At 40.1% G+C, this 21,383-nt stretch overlaps 2 protein-coding genes across 3 annotated transcripts in view; both read right to left on the bottom strand.

Annotated features, from left to right (window-relative positions):
* Nucleotides 1–4,025: 4,025 nt before the first annotated feature.
* PLPP5 (phospholipid phosphatase 5) lies at nt 4,026–8,833 on the bottom strand (the record flags this gene model as incomplete). Of its 2 annotated transcripts, XM_084231256.1 has the most annotated exons (7): nt 4,026–4,189; nt 5,427–5,597; nt 6,251–6,375; nt 6,802–6,865; nt 7,899–7,989; nt 8,434–8,542; nt 8,772–8,833. In XM_084231256.1, 7 exons carry the CDS (start codon nt 8,831–8,833, stop codon nt 4,026–4,028), a joined length of 786 nt encoding a protein of 261 aa, XP_084087382.1. The 2 variants fall into 2 exon arrangements, with proteins under 2 accessions (XP_084087382.1, XP_084087383.1); XM_084231257.1 differs by lacking the exon at nt 8,772–8,833 and having other exon boundaries at nt 7,899–7,935; nt 8,434–8,535.
* Nucleotides 8,834–15,248: 6,415 nt separating this feature from the next.
* NSD3 (nuclear receptor binding SET domain protein 3) overlaps nt 15,249–21,383 on the bottom strand; it is a gene marked incomplete at its 3' end in the record, with an annotated part of 66,633 nt that continues 60,498 nt past the window's right edge. Inside the window, exons 19-23 of the mRNA XM_084232837.1 lie at nt 20,447–20,563; nt 17,789–17,930; nt 16,616–16,722; nt 15,908–16,112; nt 15,249–15,490 (exon numbers count right to left, since the gene is read on the bottom strand). Coding sequence (XP_084088963.1) covers nt 15,249–15,490; nt 15,908–16,112; nt 16,616–16,722; nt 17,789–17,930; nt 20,447–20,563 — 813 coding nt within the window. The remainder of the gene's footprint in view (nt 15,491–15,907; nt 16,113–16,615; nt 16,723–17,788; nt 17,931–20,446; nt 20,564–21,383) is intronic.

Here is a 21,383-nt window from a genome sequence, read left to right as displayed (position 1 = left end):
TTGTAGGACAGAGGTGCATGTGGTGAGAACAGGTGGAAATACTGAAATACACTGCCGAGGGGAGCAGTGGGCAAGACAGGTAGGTCTTCTGTGACACATGGGTTGGCTCCGTGACTGGGGATCAAATTCATGCTGCAGTGGCTGCCAACAGCTTGATAGTGCTGACACTTAACCCCCTGCACCACCAGGGAGGACCCCTACTTTTCATTTTTAAACACAGAACTGTGTTTAAAATTAATGGGGTGAGGGCCTCCCCAGTGGCGCAGCGGTTGAGCGCCGGGTTGCGAAGCTGCCCGCAGCCTCTGCAGCGCCGGTTCAATCCCCGGCTGCTCCCCGGTCACCAGAGGAGGGTCCCACATGGCGCGCAGACCTCTCCTGCCGCCCGCTGCTCCCCTCAGCAGTGTACTTTGGTCCTTCTGCCTGCTCTGCTCCCCGCTCTGGCTCTGGTGAATTCTCTCACCCTCCCACGCTTCTGACTGTGCCCAGTGCTTGTAGGAATAAATAAACAAATCTTTAAAAATAAATAAAAAATAAAATTAATGGGGTGAAAGCATACCTACTTAGAAGTTAATGTTGCCAGTGACTTGATCCAATAATATTCATTTCAATTACTCAGCTTTTTAGGTGTGTAACTAGAAAGTTTGTCTATTGTATATTAGATTTTGGCATTTTCCCTAGTGTCTTCCAGTTGTGACTGCATGATGGCCTGTTCTCCACTCTCTCCCCTAGATGGACTTTGAGGGAGCCTTCCCCAGAAAACTCATCTGTTTGTTGCTGCAGTTTTCCTCAGCTGCATCATTTCCTGCATGTTGCCTGTCACTTACCCACCTTTGGGGTGCTTGGAAGATGATCTTTTGGAAGTGAGTGGAAAAGCAAAGGGAAGACCCTATTACTTTTTACCACTGACTTCATACAAACAAACAGTTTCCGTTCATTCTTAATAGCTGGGAGTGGTTTGCATCTTTAATTCTTTGATGATAGTAAATGAGTACCAAACTTTATTTTTTACTACTTGAGATAATATAAAGTCTGTTTTAAGTTTGATTTGGGTGGGTGATTTAAGTTTGATTTTTCTAGAAAATTACTGCTTACCTTAGAAAATGTTCTAGTTTGGAAGCAGGTGAGGTTCAGAAGACATTTTGGAACTTGCACTTCTCTTGTTGATGTTTCTCTGCATTTGAACGCGAAGGCTAACTGGACAGAGAAAGACTTGGACAAATTTTTTTGAGCCAGCTTTGCTTTCTTACAAGTACTGTATGAAGAAAGACTGAAATGTAGCATAAAGAGTATTGTTTAGTCTCTCTACAGGCGACTGACAGATTTATTGCTAGGAATCACTATCCTGATAATTGTTTTTATAGCTATTTGAGTCTAAAGTGGGCAATTAGCTTACATTAAATGCATTTTTATAAAGCAAAGATGCTGTGTGTGTGTATGTGTCTGTATATATATATATATATATACACACACACACACTCTCTCTCTCAGATCTGCCCTTTTATATCATACTTAAAATTGGGAATCGGGAGACTCTTCTGTTCTTGAAGGTGAAGTTATAAAAACTGACAAACCTGAAATTACACAGCCTTAACAGACTGCTTAGGTTATAAAGTTCATAGTGAAATAGTTTGCTTAAGCCATCTGTGACATCCATTTGGGTGAAGATGGTTTTGTGTTGTCGGCTTTAAAAGCATTTTGTAAATATCATTGCCATCTTAGGTGTCTATAATCCAGAATCCTTATTTAAAAGGCTCGTGGCACAGGCATTGTTCGGTGAACAGGTAGGTTTGGCTAGGGGAAAATGTTTCTTATTCTGAAAGAAAAACCTATGCCTATAAGGCCCGAGGAACAGCTGCTGCAGAGTCAGTCTCAAAACATGCAAAGTGACATAAATCTTGATGAAGGCAAGTGAATGTAGACTAATTTTTTTAAAGGCATTTTTTCACCACTGTGCTTATATGTATTTTCTTTCTCATTGGTCGGAGTTCTCTTCGTGATTAGACCTTTGCACTCCCCAGAGTTCCACAGGCCCTTGTTTATAGAGTGGCATAGGCAGGCAAGCTGTGTTTTGCTTTTTATGAATGTTTTTTGTAAATGCATCATGGTGTCCAGAGCACTGGCATTTAATATTCATTTAAGCCCTCTGTTAGATAGCACCGGTCTTTATCCCTTTCTGAAGAGAAAAGCAAAGGGAAGGTTTTTTTAATGTCACCCTAGAAATGGGAGAGGTAAGGCTACATTGGAGATCAAAGCTTGGCCTTCCTGTCCATTTGCTTTAAGTGGCTGATTAAGCCTCTAAGAAGTTTCAGACATATTCTGAGTTTGAAGTATGGGTTATTGAGAATTAAGTTGCATCTTCAATTTCAAATTTACTCTTCATATTAGCAGAATAGGTACCATACGAATGAGTAAACTACAGGACAAGCAAGAACAAGTTCCTAAAACCAAAGATGAACAACATAACCCTGGACAGCTAGATAAACCACATCTTTGTACTGAGAACTGTTTCTTTCCTGGTGGGGAGGGGCAGGTAACTTAAAGAACTTTATATCTTGCCTGTTTACTTGTGGTATCATCATGGGTGTATATTACAGCGGTAATAAGCTTGATTTAATTCCTTTGTTTGGTTGTACATTATTTGCACTAGTTCAGTTGTATCATGTGCAATCTCTTGACCAAGTCTATTTTTAAATTCTGGTGAAGCATCATTTTATACATATCCCAGCTGCAGAATTGGTCTTGCTTATCTCAGCAAGAGATTGCATGGGAAGATTAATAGCACTGATTAGCTTTCTAACATTTTGCACTTTTTGAAATGTTTGTTTTTTACATGATTATATTTTAAAACTTTAGTAAATACTGAAATAAAATCTTATTGAACAGTTGCCTATTTTTACCTGATTTCAGCTATCATAAGGAAAATCAATACATTAACTGTTTTCTCTAACATTTACATTTCTTTTCCCTTGAATAAGGTTTTCATTATCACAGGCAAATGTAGTTTAGAATTTAAAGCATGGCAATTACAAGGTAAATACTGAGACTATCCTTTGGTTGTATAAGTGTTTTACTTACGTTCCAGTTCTCAAACAATACTGTAAATACAAAATAAAAAGCACATTTCTCATTTTACTTTTTTGGAATATCACATTTACTGAAGGAAAAAGATACAATGAAAATGTTATATATCAAAATGATGTCATATTTAAAGGATAATCCCAATAAAGAGAAAAAGTATGCCCCATAGTAGTTAGAAAAAAAGATCTCCTTGTCTTCCAGGAGTTAATGATAGTTGTGATTTTTTTTTTTCTTGCCTCAGCCAGTTGGCAAAGTTGATGCATTTTGGCAGCTCTTCAATCATGGTGTGGAAGGAAAGCAGCTCATGAGCAGTTAGGACAAATGAGGTAGAAACAAGCATCATTTGTTAGCACAGAAATCACACTCCTGAGCATTTTTTGAAATTCTGTTTACAAGTCACTTATTTTCACAGTATTCAGAATGGACAGCAATATCTGCCTCAACTGGCATAAGATAGTCCTAATAGCTGTAAATTAGTCAGAATCAGACATTTCCCTATTTGAGGCTTAATGGAACTGTCACCAGAGAAAGTAAACCACCAAAATAATGTAATTGGCCATGGTCATGCTATAGATTTTGAGCTATGGGAAAAGGAGTAAGTTAATTCTAGCTCTAGGAGAAAGTGGGACTAAATAAAGGCTTCTTAGTGACGAGAGCCTTCCAACAGTACATAAATTAATTGTGAAACCACTGTATGCTGAGATACCAATCTGGAAGACTACTGCAAGATCCCTTGACCAGAAGGTATGGCTCATGGTTCCCTCACTTCTCATGATAAAATCATGTGGGGGCGGGGAGGTGGCAAAATGCAGTACTTATGCCTTCACCTGTACCTCTTAAGAGGTACCTTTGTAAAAGGTACCTTTAAAAAAGGTTCAGAAATTGCTGCTTGGGTATGGTCCAGTTAGCAGGGGACTGATTATTTTCCAGTGAGATAGCTTCAATTTCTAAATATTAAAATGATAAGGATCACCAGGCTGCTTCTGTGCAGTGGGAAGTGTAAGTCTGTCCTGCAGTGGCTTGTGGCATTCTGCGTCAGTCAGAGGAGGATAATACTGCCTGTAGCAGATGTAGGCAAATGTCAGGCCAATCATGGATCCAACTAGTACATCTGAGGAGAGAATAGATAGGGTCTTAATCATATTTGACTCTGAAATCTTGTTCGATACCACACAAAATAGAGAAGTCAGTCTTCCATGTTACTTATTTGGGCATCAAAAACCTTCAATTTTTAATAAAGGGTTATCATTATCAAGTTCTCTAAACATTAAAATCAAAATGCATCTTTAGTAAGCTTTTCCCAAGTATACTAGATTAGAATTTTTTAAATACAGGAGAGTAACAATGTTATTAACAATCCCTTTCCATCATTTACAGAATTCTAGAGGAAGGAATAAACTCTTTAAGAGTTGCTTCCTTTTGGAAAAATTTAGTTTATTCTTTCAAACAGGACTCCTAAGGACCTCTGGGCAATACTGTCATCCTTTTTTGGGGGGAATTGTGGGTTTTCTGTGGATGTTTTATCATTTATGAATAAAAGTCTCATGACAACTTGATTTGTAAGACAATAGATTGAGCATTGGGGTTTGTTGTGAAAAATTTGAAACACTTCAAAATAGACCAGTCTCTCACATCCCACAATTTTACTTTCTATAATTTCAGTTACCTGAGGTCAAAAAAGGTATTTTGAGAATGATACCTCATTCACATAACTTATTGTAGTATAACATTAATTGGGTTTGTTATTTTTTTTAAAGATTTATTTATACAAGAACAGGGGTACAGGCCAGATGCACGGGAGGGTGAAAGGATTCACCAGAGACAGAGTGGGGAGCAGAACAGGCAGACTGACTAAATACACTGCTAAGGGGAGCAGCGGGCGAGACTGGAGAGGTCTGCCGCGCCATGTGGGACCCTCACTGGCCGGCTGGGATCGAACCGGCGCTGCAGAGGCTGCGAACAGCTTCACAGCAAGGTGCTCAACTGCCTGCGCCACCAGGGGAGGCCCTTGTTATTTCTTATTAAGCCTAATTTATAAATTTAGCTTCGTCACAGGAAAAAACAGCAGTATTATCAGTGGCTTCATGCATCCATTGGGGGTCTTGGAACATATCCCGAGGACAAGCAGAGATTACTACAGTGGAAAAATTAGGGGGTTCCTCCTTGGCAGTCTCTTTAAAAGGTAACAGTGCTTTCTCATCTTCCAGATGATCATAAAGTCATACTTCTAATAGAGAACCTAGAACATCTTCTACCTGTTTATTCATTTGACAGACACTAAGTGAGCCAGTGCTAGGGATAAGATGAGCAAAACATGGAAGCTTGCAGGACATGATTGGCTCACTTACCTTGCCAGTGATGCTTATAGTCACAGGTACGGGACAGTGCAATCACAACTGCAAAAAGTAGAGGTGACAAAAAGGCACAAAATCTCCAAGATTTCCCACGGCCTTGGGGTGTGAAGCAATGTAGTTTCCCTGCCAGGTAGAATGAAGCGAAGGCCAAACCAGCAAATGCAACTAGAAGGAGAAAACATGTAAGTATGTATTTTAAAGGACGCTCATCTCCAAATAGGCCGGGGGGGGGGCATGAAAATGTTTTTATCCCCATTTTTTTATATACTTCTGATACAGATTATTGATTGAGGGAGAAAGACACAGAAAAATGATTTTGTTTTGCATCCCAAAGTTGTTAGTATTTACCTGAGAGGAGATTGTGGAGTACTAGCTAAATGACTTTGGACAGGTTACTTAACTTCTCAATGACTTAGTTCCCTCATACATAAATGGGAATCAAAAATTATAGCACCCACCTCACTGTGATATTATAATATCAAATGAGGTAAAAATCTAAAATACATTCCTAAGCAGTTAATTGATATATACAGTAGCTATTCAATACAAGTTAATATTTTAACCTTTAGATTGTGGAATCAAGGCAAAGACTACAATAAAATGTTCAAATCCCATAAACTATCTCCTCTGTGCTTGAATTTTTTCCCTAATACTCCAGGCTCAAACTTTTGAAGCCTTGGGGTTATTAAAGAAGAGGGGGTTGTTCTTCAATTTCTAGATATAAGAACAAGAGCAGTGAAATGTCTGCATTCTCATAAGTATCCTATGTAAAATTCAGCGATCTGCAAAAAAGCAGAGAGTCCATGTGGTATTCATACAGGAAGAATGTCCACTAGGGAAGCTCTTGCGGCCCTCATTCACCACTGTTTTATCTCCAGTGCATGCCAAGTCGGAATGGGCTTGCCCATCGGGGAAGCAGCGGTAGAAGAAGTCTGGACGTGGCCTGGAAGAAAATAAGCATTTACAACTCTAGAAATTAATTTTTGATTGTATCAGACATCAATTATTCTGTTAACTAGTAGTATCCCAGACAAAATAATAAAACTGGATGAGGATATTCACCACCAAGAAAAAATCTTACTTTCAGAGTCAATATTTAGGAATTAAGAAGTCACACTTTATGTATGACAAACACTTTTTAGGGTAAAGAGCAAATCCGACTGCAGCGTTAGGAGGTGCTCTGCGAGACACGGAACTCTGAGTGGCTGTCGGTGGGAAAGAGCCCATGTGGACAGGAGGCAGTATTCAATGAAAAAAGAACAATTAAACTGAAAATAAAGGAGAAAACAATGTGTGTGAATGCCATTAATCATATCTCCTGAGGAGGAAAGGGCTGAGGCAGATCGGGTGGCTAACTCTTCTCGCTTACCTCCCTACTATCAATTTTATCGTGTTGGTAAAGACACCGTTCAGAGCCAAGGCAAGGCTGGCAGCTAGAAAGCAAAGAAACATACTATTAGTGATTTCTGCTGTGAGAAGTGCATGGTCTTCCTGAGACATGGCAACAGTCAGTCTTCAGCCAGAGCTGAGTATAAAAATAATTATACTCCTCAATGACCACTGTTCTAACACAGGGAGAATAAATACACGCAGCATGCAATAGGCTGGAGACCTTTCTGGGATACAAAATAACCCAGCACTTTGTTTTAATCTACCACATAACTTGACATTTCCTTTTTCACATCACTTACTTCATATCCTTTTTCTTTTAAACATTTATTTATTTATTTATACAAGAACTGGGGTACAGTCAGAAGTACGGGAGGGTGAGAGAATTTACCAGAGAGAGCAGGGAACAGAACAGGCAGGTGGACTAAAGACACTGCTGAGGGGAGCAGCGGGCAAGGCAGGAGAGGTCTGCCCCACCATGTGGGTTTCTCCCTGGCAGGCTGGGAATCAAACCCATGCTGTAGAGGCTGCGGACAGCTCCACAGCACGGCATTCAACCCACTGTGCCACGGGGGGAGGCCCAACCCAGCACTTTTTTAAAGATTTATTTTTATTTATGCATACAAGAACTGGGGTGCAGGCCAGAGGTGTGGAAGGTGAGAGGATCCACCAGAGGGACAGGAGGGAGCAGAACAGGGGGATCTACTGAAACACACTGCTGAGGGGAGCAGTGGGCGAGACAGGAGAGGTCTGCTGCACCATGTGGGTTAGCTCCCTGGGTGGGGATTGAACTTGTGCTGCTGCTAGCTTGATAGTGCTGAGACCTAACCCTCTGCCACCAGGGAGGCCCAACAGCACTGAGACTGTAAAGCCTGCAGCACCACAGAGGCCCAAATAACCCAGCACATTTAGGCATGCCTATCAGGTTAACTGACCAACTTCTCACAGCGATGATTTTCTTGTGGGGTACAGGGTAGATAGATTATTTTAGGAATGCAAAGCTCAGTGGCCTCTACACACTGAGCTATCCTATCTCATTCCAGCACTGAGAAAACCAACCATAAAGGGTTAACTCACCAAGGCAGGCTTGTGTGCTGTCTGTTGTGTCTGCCTTCTTGAGACATCTGACCAGGAAGATAATAGACAGTGGAGAGAGAGAAGCAATCAACTGAAAAAGAATGTCAAAGGTTAAACAAACAAAACCACAAACCACCACATACTAGTTGTTAAAGTAGTTCCTGCAGGGAAGAGCGATAGAACGGACAGCAGAACGGACAGTGAGACCCAACTTCCCCTGTAAATATAAGGAGTGATCCTGACTTCAGAGTCTCTGGGTTAAGCCGGCTCCAGGAGGTCCCATCAGCAGCAAACACCCATTATTCTAGGTCACCTTAGACCATCCTCAGAACATGTTTCTTGAGGCTAAACAGACTGACATCTTGCTCTCCAAACTTGTTTCTTAAACTTTTGGAAGTAAAGTCTTTAGCATGTCAACAGAAGGCTAAGTTCCCTACAGTGACACTTTGGGGCCAGAATGATCCCTTCCTGTTTCCTGGCATTAATCAGTCGGCAAGTATTAAGAGTCAGAAGGAAGGGCTAGTTCTCCACGCACAAACATCGACACGGCGGGGAAATACTCTCTTTCCACATACGGATTCCGGTAAAGCCACATCTCCTCCGGTTGAATAAGCCTCTGGAAGGGAGGGAGAAACTCTGTTACCCTAAAGGGGAAACAAAAGAAAGTGCAAAGCACGTTGGCTGGCTTTCTGGGCTCTCCTCTGGGCGTCACACCCGCTTCCCCCTCACCTCGGGCTGCAGGGGATGGGGCGGTCAGGAGGGCGGGGGAGGTGGTGCTGCCGCTAGGCCCAGGCCTCGGCCCTGCCCGCCTCCAGCCCGCACGCCCGCCCCTCTGTGCGAGAGGCCCCGGGGTCCAATCCGCAAATCGCTTACACAAAGGCCGTGAACAGTGCGATCCGCAGGCCCCATTCCGCACGGAGGGCCGCCTTCCCCATCCGGCCTCACCGCTCCTGGACAGACGCCGCGCTGACGTGGCAGCCGCTGGGTGGGGAGAACGGGCCGCCCCGGAGGCCGGATCTCTGCTGCTCCCGGCGCGCAGGCGGGCGGGCGGGCACCGCGGGAACTGCACGCAGGGAAGGCGCGAGCCACTTCCTCAGCCCTGGGCGGCAGGTCGGCAATCCAGGAAGCAGGCGAGGCAGCTCTGTTCTGAGAACCCGGCCTGGCAAAATAATGAAAAGCAAGCAGTGCTGTTCTCTGGCACTGGTCCAGCAGTGAGCCGGCTCGCCGAGTTCAGCCAAGCACAAGTCAACTTTAGTCTGTTAAACCAACGGGACGAGCGATGACTAGCTCCTCAACGCACTCTTGGCCCACCAGGCAGTACCTCAGTATTCTCGTCTCCTGCCAAATCAGGGAGCAACATTCTCCAGGGATCTTTCCTGTACCTACCCCTCCCCCACCAGTCCCCAGCCCCTATTTTCAGAACCAAGTTGCTTAGGAGCAGAGCAACACTTTGAAGGAAGATATACATACAGGACTTTGTCTTGCTGCAAGCCTCACAGATAATTGGGTCATCAGCTACCTGCGAGGTCCCCTCCCTCCCATGATGGCTTCTGGCTCAGCGAGTTGTTGCAAGAAATTACAGGCAATGAACAAGTCCACGGATTTAATTTGGAACATACAGGGCAATTTATTGAAGTCAATCCCAAGCAAAATCTGAAATCAGTGGAATGTCATTAAAAACCTTTCCAAATTAATCCTCACGGAAGCAAAAACACATTTTGATTCCAAAGTATTTGTAAAATAAAAAAAGGCGACATCTCAGTAAATATAATGTACAAAAATTATATGTTCCTACCAGCACACACAGAAGTAAGAAGCTTAAATATTACAGGCAATCCTAAATACACTATAACTAGTCAACAATAAGCTATCTATATACAGGTTAACCAAGCTTTACACGTTTCACACTATGCAATAAAACATAGGCCAACCAACAAAATCCCCAAAATATCATATATCTTGAAGTCTATGTGGCAACATCAAGTCATTATACAGTAATGCCCTAGTGGAACACCCCCAGGGAAATTTAACACTAAAACCTTAGTGTCAAGAGCTTCTAGCCAAGTCACAGAAACTCAAAAGAGATTGACTTTAGTGAATATTGATACTTTGTTATTAAAGACTCAAGTCTCAAGTGATTTAGGCAAAATAACATTTCACAGGATCTACAAAGTTTATTACAGATAAACAAAGTACAGAAATAACCAATCTACAAAGGTCATTATCATAAAGATCACAAGGAAATGAAAACAGAATCTGTAGGTATCTATGTTGTGCAATATCACAAGTGGATACAAATTAATTTTTCATATCAATTCCAATAATGCACACACCCTTGTATATAAAAAGAATTTTATTATTAGCCAGTTGTAATCATCATGTAGCATCTTGGTTATCAGTGGCAATATGATTTTCTTTTTTAACACAGGGTATGTAACACAGGGTAAATGAGATAAAGAGCAATATTAATGACAACAAAGTAAAAGGAAATTTTATCCAGTCCACTTCTAAACTGACAAGAATACCTTATAAATACCTTATCTAGGTAATCACGTGGACGCTGAGAGCGGGCCCGCGTGTCAGAAGTCCGCGGCAGGCAGGGAAGGCAGTACTGGAGCCTGAGGCTGCTCGCTTGCCAATTTGAAGACCCAGTAATGTCACGGAAGAAAACTAAGGACTGAATAAATTACTTTGGCAACTATTCATCCTTCCTTTCTCTCACATAATAATAATGGCTACAGGCTACTGAAGTACAGGTAATTCTTTTGCTCCCCCCTCTTTATAAGTATGTCCACAAGCACCTGCACTTGTCACTGAAGCAATGGACTGACGACAGGGGAATGGGTGTGGTGGCTTGAAACACACAGGTTACACCCAGCATTTCAGGAGTGTAACATAAGTGCAATTTTTTGTTTTGCTTTTTTTTTTCCCTACCCAGGCATATATTAAAAGGAAAGAAGAGGTGCTTGGCAATAGGGTTGAAAAATGACAAAATAATGTATATAAGAAATATTCATAAAAATGCTGCTGGTATTTCATGCAGGAGTCTCTTCCTCAAATGTGTACATTAAATCTGAGCTATCTACTGTGAACATTCTCCCGCTTGCAGAATGTCACCTTTAATCCAAGTTAAAGAGGATAAGAGACTAGGCTACTAATTCACAAAAGAGTATACAAAACAATGCTTTCTACTTCAGAAATTGAAAAATAACTGTAAAATAAGGAGAATCTGAAGAGTTTCAAGTACTTAAAAAAACCTGAATTCAATGAGGCAGAGGTCTCAAATGTTAAAGTGACTACTTCGTACCTGTGGTAAACATCATCATTCCCCTCCCATTCCCTCGTATAACCCCCTTTTCTCCCTGTACCCCACTCTAGATAAAAGTTGGTAGATATCAGTATATACAAATTTCCAACTTTTCAATATTCTTAAATTCATGGCAAAGCTGTCTCATGAGAGCTATTCCCTAGTCATCTGAAAATGCAAGTGAGTTCTACTCTTTGTTTACAAATAACCAGAGGCCAATTCCAGGTGGCCAAGGTCACAGGAAATCATTCCAAATAATCCTTTCATGTCTGCAGCAACTTGGACAACTTGGGGTGGCTGATGTATCTGCCTCGTGAGAAGTAACTCGAGTCTGATGTGCACTGCCCCAGCAATAAAGCAAGTTCCCAATGTCACTGAACCTCGTGTAGAAGTATATTAAGCTTCCCCAGCTGTAAGGACTCTATGGTGACTTGTTTTCTTATCCTGTTGGGACATGGCATGTGGCAGCACCTTGACTTTAAGGTAAATGCTTTGTATTTAAAAATGGAATGAAAGACAAGCAACAAATTCTGGGAAGTTCAGAGGTTATTCTGTATAGCTAGCTGGGCTTTTTCCAAACTACAAGTTTGACCCCGATTGGAAAACAGGTATGGATCCAACGAGTACAGGTGCAACAGACCACTTCATGAACCAGGAAAGACAGCCGTCCAACAGCCTGCCAAGTCTGCAAGTCCTTTATATGATTATCTCAACTTTACAATGTTATTTACAGGCATATTTCCAAATATTATGTGGAAATGGCGGAAAGGAGCTAAGGGAATAGGTTTCCCTCCATTATATATTTTTTTACATGTTCCTTGCTTGAATACCCAGAAATTGCCAAGTTTCAATGATTCTAAAAATCGGCCTATTCTATGGTTTTAGGCCAGATAATAATTTAAGTATTAAGATACAGTGGGGACGTGTTAAAACAAAAATGAAAATAAAACCCATCTCACTCCTAACTCTAGCCCTGATTAGATAATAAAGAAGTGAACCACTTCCTCCAGCTTCTCAGCCCTCCAGGGATGAAGGGCCAGCCACCTACCCCTTGGGTAGCCAGCTCCAGGCAGCTCTGCGACTCCTCACACCCGCCAAGGTCCAGCCCCTCCCTCCCTGCACTGCACAGTCCCTGGAAGGTTTCCCAGCATTTCATCTTCAGTTGTTGTCCAAATTCTGAAGGTTTATGCTGATTATCAAAAATCTTACATTCACATTTTCTCTAAAGAGTTAATACGAGGTTTAAAAAAAAACCACCATTATTCTATGCTGCTTTAAGTTATTTCAATTTTTTGGACAAGAATAAAAACCAACAATTTATGCTCTGACCACATACAGATTTATAAAGGCAACAAATATCAACTTCAGACTATGAGTGAGCAGTGAGTCTTCTGGACTATCTCACTGATGGAGCACAGGCAAGCATGGCGCAGATATACTATGCACAAATAAAGCTTCCAAAACGTGCAATTTAAAGATATGTAAAAGAGATCAACAGTGATACTATGGAGGTGTGAAGAAAGTTCCTTGATTCTGGCATGACTAAATCCACTTTATAGATCATGGAAGAACATCATGGACAAAGATTCCAGAGCATGGTTAGCTATTTTGTTTTCTACCCTGACTTCTGAAATGGCAGAACAATCCTATTAGTCATCCGTCTTTACCTCCCAAAAAAGATCTTTAAAATCTCAGCAGAGCTCTGTTTACAGATATACAAACAAAATGTGACACAATGAAGAAGCTGCATAAAAATACTTAAACCTAAGGTATTTGCAGTATATAGGATATATACCCTGGCTTACCATATAAAAGTCATCAGATATTAAATAGCACTAAGTCTAAAAACAAAGCAAGGAGTTAAGATTTCATGTTGGATACTGTTTCAACAAGAGTTGCAATTTCAAATATTAAAGGAAATCCTTCATGTTAGTAAGTTTAGAAAAACAAACATTTATCATATACATATATAAAATAATAAAGTTTTAGTATGATAAAACCTAGATTTTCTTAAATTATTTAAAAGGACATCAAACTATATAACTGCTCAAGAGCAAAGGTTAGTGTTTTGGTGATCTGTAATCCATGTTACTTGTAGCAACTATTCCTGGTAACATGGACAGCATTTTCTATTTTTGCTCTTCTGTTGGGACCACATCTAATCAATAGAATAACTGGAGACCCAATGAGTTACCTCAGTATTGCTGGACTCAGGCAAATGGCAGTTTAGGAGCTTAAATAAAGGAATTGTAGTGTTTTTTGTTTGTTTTTGTTTTTTAAAAGAGAAAATCCAGTATAATTGCACATTTACATACAAAAAAAGAGGCACAAAACAGCTTTTTTTCTTCTTTTTTCCAGAGAAGAGCTCTAAGTTGCTAAGAAAAAGGAACACAGGTAACACAACTGGAGGAATGTAGTGGAGCGTCTATCTTCCCTACCTTCATAAGGTTACTAGGTACTTTTTGAGGGAAAATAACTGCTATCAGGTACCAGCAATGGTAAGCAGTCAACATTCACAGAGAACGAGAACGTTCATTCAAGCTAACCCTACCTAGACTTCTACTTAATACAGTGTTACAGCAATGTCTGACATTACTAGTTACTTCATACAAGGAATACTGGAATATACATATTCCTAAGCATTAAAAGCAAGTGAGTTTTGTGAGCAGACATCTTAATACACTTGCATCTGTGAGATTCAAGCATCAGCCAACCACTTCTGCTAACACTGACTTTCTTGGGAGCTTTCCCTAAGTGCTTTCTAAGATGAAGTGTGCTGTGTGGCTCTTATATACCCTGTAGAAGTAGAAGTGTTCCCCTTCTCAATGGGGACGATTTTAAGTACTGGATAGTAATGAACAGAAATTGTTCACATGTAACTGGGGGATGCCCCTATCCCTTTTACTCCCCAAATTAAGAACACTAAACCAAAAAGATCTATTTGAATACAATTCAAATTAATTTCTGCAGTTTCACCAGGAAACATGATTGAATGGTCAGTTGACAAAGGGAATGTTTGATCAGGAAAGGGAAGCAGAACAGAAATTAAAATCCCATAATTCTCTCCAAGCTAGACCTAGCTCTACATAAAATGAGACGGGAAATGGTGCTTCTATGATTCAACTTTTGGTCTGTGCCTTTCATCTCTCTCTAGCTGCCTTTATCAATGTATCATGATAACAGGGATGTCCATTCTAACTATGCATTCATATCCACACAAATGCACTTCATCAAAATACCCACTGTCAATGGAAAACATTTCAAGCTCAGTGAGTGCATTGTTTCTTTTTTCCCTCTAAAAAAAAAAATCAAAACCACATTTTATACCTTTCTAGATAAAGTTATCAAATTACAAAGCCCACCCAGTTTAAGACCAGACAGGTAAAATCCACGGAGTCATTTTCTTTTCAAGAGGCCAGATTCAACACTCCCATTAAGCCCTTTTAAAAGACTATGAAAAACATTCTGAAAGAGAAGTTAGCCTACTTACTGCTCAGTGAAGAGGTATATAATGATAATTATACCCTTTCCTAGAGGGCTTTCTCCAATTCCTACTTAAAACACACATATGCACACATACATTAATTACGGACTATCTGAACTACACTTCTCAAAACTTAAAAAAAAATAAATAAAGGAATGATGGCAACTTTTACTTTTTACACCCACAGAATACATCCTAGACTTTAAGTTTATCTCGTCACTTTCTTTTCACTTGTTCTTAATGAAAAGCAAAGACAACTCTTTCCAGCTGAAAAGGCATTGAAGCACAATAAAAGGCAAGAAAAGACCAAGGGTATTTAACCCTCCATAAAAGAATCCTCAAACCAGGAAAACAAAACAGAAAAACCAGACACTACCAACAGCTTCTGCCTGCACATTCCAGTTCCCCCTCCCCCATTTTTGCTTTTAATAAGGCAGTACTGATGGCAAAGGTTGTATGCACTGCAGCAGTCTCTGTTTTACAAAGGCATTATCTATTTGCTTTTCTTTTCCTTTTTTCATTTAAATGAAAAAAAAAAAAAAGGGAAATCACCACCCATTTATTCTTTTACTTCTTCTCCATGATCTTGTGATTCCAATTTACATTTGATCTTGCTCCAGTATTCTGGTGACACAGGAGCTACAGGGTCATGTTCAGAGCAGCAGAGCCGGCCTTCCAGTGCAGAGGGAACCAGTGCCCCCTTGTCATGATCTTTACAAAATGAATGTGGACAGAATTCACAGAAGGAAACAGCTGCACTGCTGCACTCACTGCACTGATGCCACGGGCATTCCCACTTTCCTAGTGAGGGGCGGGAAGAGGGAAAAGAGCCCAAGTTAGTGCCTGTCTCCACTGCCCCGAGAAACTTAAGTTCCCAGCGTCTCGGATTGGATACTGAGTTCAGTTGAATACAACTCCAAATTTCAGTCAAACAAAAGTCTGGGTGTACCATTCGGTATGGGAGCTAGTGACCAAAACCCAATACCATAGGCACCAACTACTCACCTAGGGTAATAATAAGCAAAAAGAAAAAAAACAATCCTTGCGAACCAACAGGTATCTGAGATTTGCAGATTCTTCACCAGCATAATCTTTGTTTACTATTGTTATTTGTCCTATTTAATATATCCCACTCCACTGCTCCATTTAGGAAGTGGAACATATTCCAAGCTACACAAGGCTGGGAAGCCAGAGGAAAGGTCTGGAACTCTAGCTTACCGTATGGTGGCTGTGTCAGGTTAAGGCATAGGAGGTGGTATGCTTTGGGACAGTCTTTTTTGTCACACATGACCAGCTCTCCACCATCTCCACATTGAAAACAGAAATCTTCATGCATCTGCTTTGGTTCTGCTTTAATTTTTCGTCTCTTCTGCTTTAATTTAGCATTTTTTGTCTTTTCCTCAGTTGTTGACGCACATGTAGACTGGCAGGAGAAAAGGATCACAGCTTTAACCACCACAGTATATGACGTTTCCATAGAAAGAAAAATCCAACCACCTCACATTCATTTGAATTCATCTGTTGTTCAGTTACCTAAAACACCAGGAGGACTTATCCTATTAACAGTAATATAGCTAATATAGCAAAAATAAGGCTTCATTTCACTGACTTCTGAATGGGTGATTTTTTTTTATATTGCAAGGACACTGAAATATAGTTCATATATTATAAAATTCACCCTTTACCAGTGTATAATTCAGTGGTTTTTAATATATTCTGAATTTCAAAGACATTTTTGTAAAGGATTTTGCTAACTTAAGTCAGAAATACAAATATATTTCCAGAACCTAATATCTCTTACTAAGATGTGTTTCAGGAAAGTCAGAGAGTCTAAACTTTGGGATAAACCACCGATGACAACCAAACTGAACTAGGTACCATTTGCCAGCATTTTCCTGAGCTTGTTTACAAACTTCTTTGACTGACCTTCGGCCGTACTCCTAGAAAACCACTGCAGTTCTCTGCCCCACAGTGGCACTCTGTTCTGCCATTGCCCAGACAATCCAGGTTATAATTAAATGTTAACTCCATCCCTAAAATATAAGAGAAATAATTACTCATATTCCAGTTACAGGAAGGAGAAATGTGGTCACACACTCTTTCATAATGAAAAAAAAGAGATACAATCTGACAAGAATACTTTCCCTCTGCTGTATTCTGCACTGAAGATAATGATGGACAAAAAAAGGGGGGGAGCCCCATCCAATCACCACAGCAAAAATAAATGTTTTACTAAAGAATTCACATTTTTCTTGTTGAAATGGCCAAAATCTAAATAACAGTGAATGAAAAACCTGAAACCTATGCTCAAGAAAAATGGATTCCAGTTTAGCCCTCTTTTCTAATACTAATTTACGCTAGATCCTAAATGAACAACATGATCATGGAATTGTAATGACTGTACTATTTGCAATAATTAATGAGTGCTTATATTATGATCAGAGCAATTCGAAATAGAGGTTTACTATAGATACCAAAGACCCACAGGGTTCAAAGTAGGAGGCCCAAGCTTTCCTTTAATTGGGCTTCACAATCCACAATGAGTTCTAGGAAAAATTAAAATCTCTTAGCTACAACATTTCTCATGTATTTTCCTACAAACTTAAAGGAGAAAACTGAATTCTGTTGTTAAGATGCTGGATGGGTAAGGGGAAAAAAAGCACTAACTCTGGCTTTAGAGGCTTTTTATGTCTAATTTAAAACAGACTGACCTTTCAAACTAAAACAAAACAAGACAAAACCCCACAAATCAAGAAACCAGATGATGTTAACACAGGCTAATTACTTTTAATACTTTAAAAAAAGAAAACAGAAGTTTAAACAACTGGTTACATTTATAGACAGGGATAATTTGGAGAATTAATTCAGTAGGATCATGGACACACAGAATTCTCTATTATTGCTCTCACATAAAGGCTCTTATTAAGCTCTCTTTTACAGAATATAGATTTTTATGTCTTATTGGCAGATAATTCTAAATATAACTTTATCTTATTTGAATAAATACTTTAGCATCAGACTTTAAAGAATATTGCACTGCATTCAAAGGATATACTTGGTTCCCAGGAACAGGGACATGGGAATAAGTCACTTTTTTACCTGCAGGAATATCACAAAGAGCAAAAAGTCCAACTCGAACATCCCCATTCACTGTCCACTTTTGTGTTTCACAGTTTGGATTACAACTGTGGTTCATAAAGCGAGAATAATTTCCTTTTGGGCCAGCATCAATTATACGATCCTTTAAAATAAAGGAAATGAAAGACACCTGTGACATAAAACTAAGTATAACTTTATTTTAGAAACATCCAATTCAGTCAAGAGCCACAAGGCAGCAGCATTTTGCTATCAGCTGATGTTTGACAACCACAGCTCTAAAAATGTGGGACTCTCTATGCTCTCACAAAGTTCTCAACTTGAAACCTTCAAGTCAAAGCAACTAAGATAAAATGAAATTTAATTTGTTTTTACATTAGTTTCAAGAAACAAACCCCAGTGGCACAGCAGTTGAGCGCTAGGCTGCGAAGCTGCCTGCAGCTTCTAAAGCACCGGTTCGATCCCTGGCTGCCGGCGAGGGTCCCACATGGCGCACAGACCTCTCCTGCCACGCCCACTGCTCCCCCCAGCAGTGTACTTAGGTCCTTCTGCCTGTCCTGCTCTCTGCTCTGGCTCTGGTGAATTCTCTCACCCTCCTGCACTTCTGACTGTACCTAGTGCTTGTATAAATAAATAAATCTTTAAAAAAAAAACAAACTTTGACTTAAAAAAACAAACAAACAAACAGACCTTAGAATAAAACCATTTAGAAGATTATCTGGCCACAGGTTTAGGAATGATATTTTCAGATTAAAGAGCTACTTGTAATAGGAACTATGATATTTTACGATCACCCCTCCTTTCTTGTTCTGAGCAAAAAGCAAAATAAGTATGGAGGTACATGGATGGAATTTAGGCCATCGAGAAGGAAAAATGAGAAACTTGTCTGAAAGTTGGAGATGTGGAGAAGTGACTGACAGAAGGACTATAGTTTGAGATATAATCCCTAGTAGCTATCTGTTCTATTTATATTTAAAGTTCAAAATATAGTAGAGAGCTCCACATTTTGGCCCTTGAACTAAAAGTTTGAACAAATTCTAGAGGATGGAGTCTCCCAAGTGTTGTCAAGGATGGAGTGGGGGCCTCCCTGGTGGTACAAGGGGTTAAGCACCACGCTATGAAGCAATCAGCAGCCTCTGCAGCACGAGTTCAATCCCCGGCCGGCCAGGGAGCAATTCACATGGCGAAGCAGACCTCTCCTGACTCACTCACTGCTCCCCTCAGCGGTGTATTTCAGTCAGTCTGCCTGTTCTGTTCCCCACTCTGTCTCTGATGGATCCTCTCACCCCCCGTATCTCTGGCCTGTACCCCAGCTCTTGTATACATAAATAAATCTTAAAAAAAAAAAAAAAAAGGAGGAAGGATGGTGTGGTCAGGACTGGATCTAAGGGGTCAATCAGCAATGATAAATGAATAAAATTTTATGTTTATGAAAGCTGTACAACTTTCAAACAATGACACATTAGTTAACAGATCTCTTAAATGATCTCTACTTCTTTCTTTTAATGATATTCTGATTCTTAGATTTAGAGAGATCATGGATCACAGGAAACATGGGTACTAGTCTCGGCTCCTTTATTCTTTTTGTGTGTAGAAGACCTGGGTCAGAGGTCTGAGAGGATTCACCAGAGAGAGTGGGGAGCAGAACAGGCAGATTGACTGAAATACACTGCTAAGGGGAGCTGCGGGTGAGACAGGAGAGGTCTGCTGCGTCATATGTGGGTTAGCTCCTTGGTGGGGAATCAATCTCAGGCCATAGGGGTGATAGCACTGAGACTTAACCCCTAGGCCACCAGGGAGGCCCTTGGCTCTTCATTAAACTGTAACAAGGTATTCAACAAATACTTATCCTTCTGGACATCAGTTACTTATCCTCAGCAAATCAGAGGACTGTAGAAAATAAATAAAATATTGGATGTACTGTGCATCAAATAGGACTTAAAATTGCATGTATTAAATTAGCAGTTTTAATGTCATTTTTTCCCCAGCATTCATTTTTCCTAACTCATAAAAAAGTTGGAACTTATAAAATGGAATTTTTGCTAAAATGAAAGCTTATTAATGCTTTCTAACTTAGAATTATAGAGCTGATTCTCTCTTTCAGTAATAGACTGAAGGTCAGCTTTTCAGTGAGGAGAGCTGGGATTAAAATCCAGGCAAGTTGGGCCTCCATGGTGGCACAAGGGGTTAAGGCTCATTATCAAGCTATCAGCTGCCACTAGCCCACATGGCACAACAGATCTCTTCTGTCTCGCCTACTGCTCCCCTCAGCAGTGTTTCAGTAGATCTGCCTCAGCAGTGTTTCAGTAGATCTGCCTGTTCTTCTCCCCACTCTGTCCCTGGTGAATCCTCTTAGCCCCCCACACTTCTGGCCTACACCCCAGTTCTTGCATGCATAAACAAACAAACAAAAAAATCTTAAAAAAAAAAATCCAGGCAAGTTAACCCCATTCCTGGTTCTCTTTTCATTCAGTGCTGTCTCACATGACATGTGCAGGGCTTCAGCAATCATTCATTGTATACTCTGGTATAATTGGCACATTATAGTAGGTAGCATTATAATTTTCTTGAGAAATGTCAAATTAGAGAAAACAAAATTAACCTAAGACTATGAAACAAAACCAAAAAAATCTTTTGGGAAAAAAGAATAAGCAATTTTACCTTGGTAACTGTTAACATATAAAAATTAGTTACACTGTTCTCGTTGGCTCGTTTGATTCTCAATCTGCATTCTTCTTCATCAATTAATTCTCCAACATATTCGTTTACAAATTCACCCTGCAGAGAATCACGCAATATGTAAATGTAAAATCAGTATATTGTATTAGAAAGCATTCCTTAACACCATATATATATATATATATATATATATTGTTTTTTAAAGGTTTACTTTTTTTTTAAATTTATTTATATAAACACTGGGTACAGTCAGAAGCGCAGGAGGGTGAGAGAATTCACCAGAGCCAGAGCGGGGAGCAGAACAGGCAGAGTGACGAAATACACTGCTGAGGGGAGCAGCGGGTGCAGCAGGAGAGGTCTGCATGCCATGTGTATTTGAAGTAATTACAGATCCCTGAACCCTTCAGTTTCCCCCAATGATAACATACAACTATAGCAAAATATTAATATTACACTATTCTCGTTGGCTTGCTTGATCTCAATTGACAAATCTTATTCAAATTTCATAGGTTTTACATACATTCGTGTGTGTGTGTCTAGTTCTATGGAATTTTATTAAGTATAAACTGTGAAATCACCAACACAATCAAGATACAGAACTGTTCTATTACTACAGATGTTCCTTGTAGTAATCCTTTATAATCACATTCATCCTCTATCCCTCACCTCATCCCATAGCCAGTTTATTCTTCATCTCTATAATTTTCTCATTTTGAGAATGTTCTGTAAGTGGAATCGTGTGGTATATAACCTGCCAGTTGACTTTTAAAAAATCTCAGCCTCACTCCCTTGAGATCCATCATTTGTTGTATGTTATTAATAATTCAATTTTTTAAATAGATGAATAGTATTCCCAAGTATGGACATTCCACAGTTCATTTAAATCATTCACCTACTGAAAAACCGTTTTTTCCCCTTA

The sequence above is a fragment of the Talpa europaea genome, assembly GCF_964194135.1.
Source record: "Talpa europaea genome assembly, chromosome: 4".
NCBI classification, from domain to species: Eukaryota; Metazoa; Chordata; class Mammalia; order Eulipotyphla; family Talpidae; genus Talpa; species Talpa europaea.
This window is presented reverse-complemented; position numbering and strand designations above follow the sequence as displayed.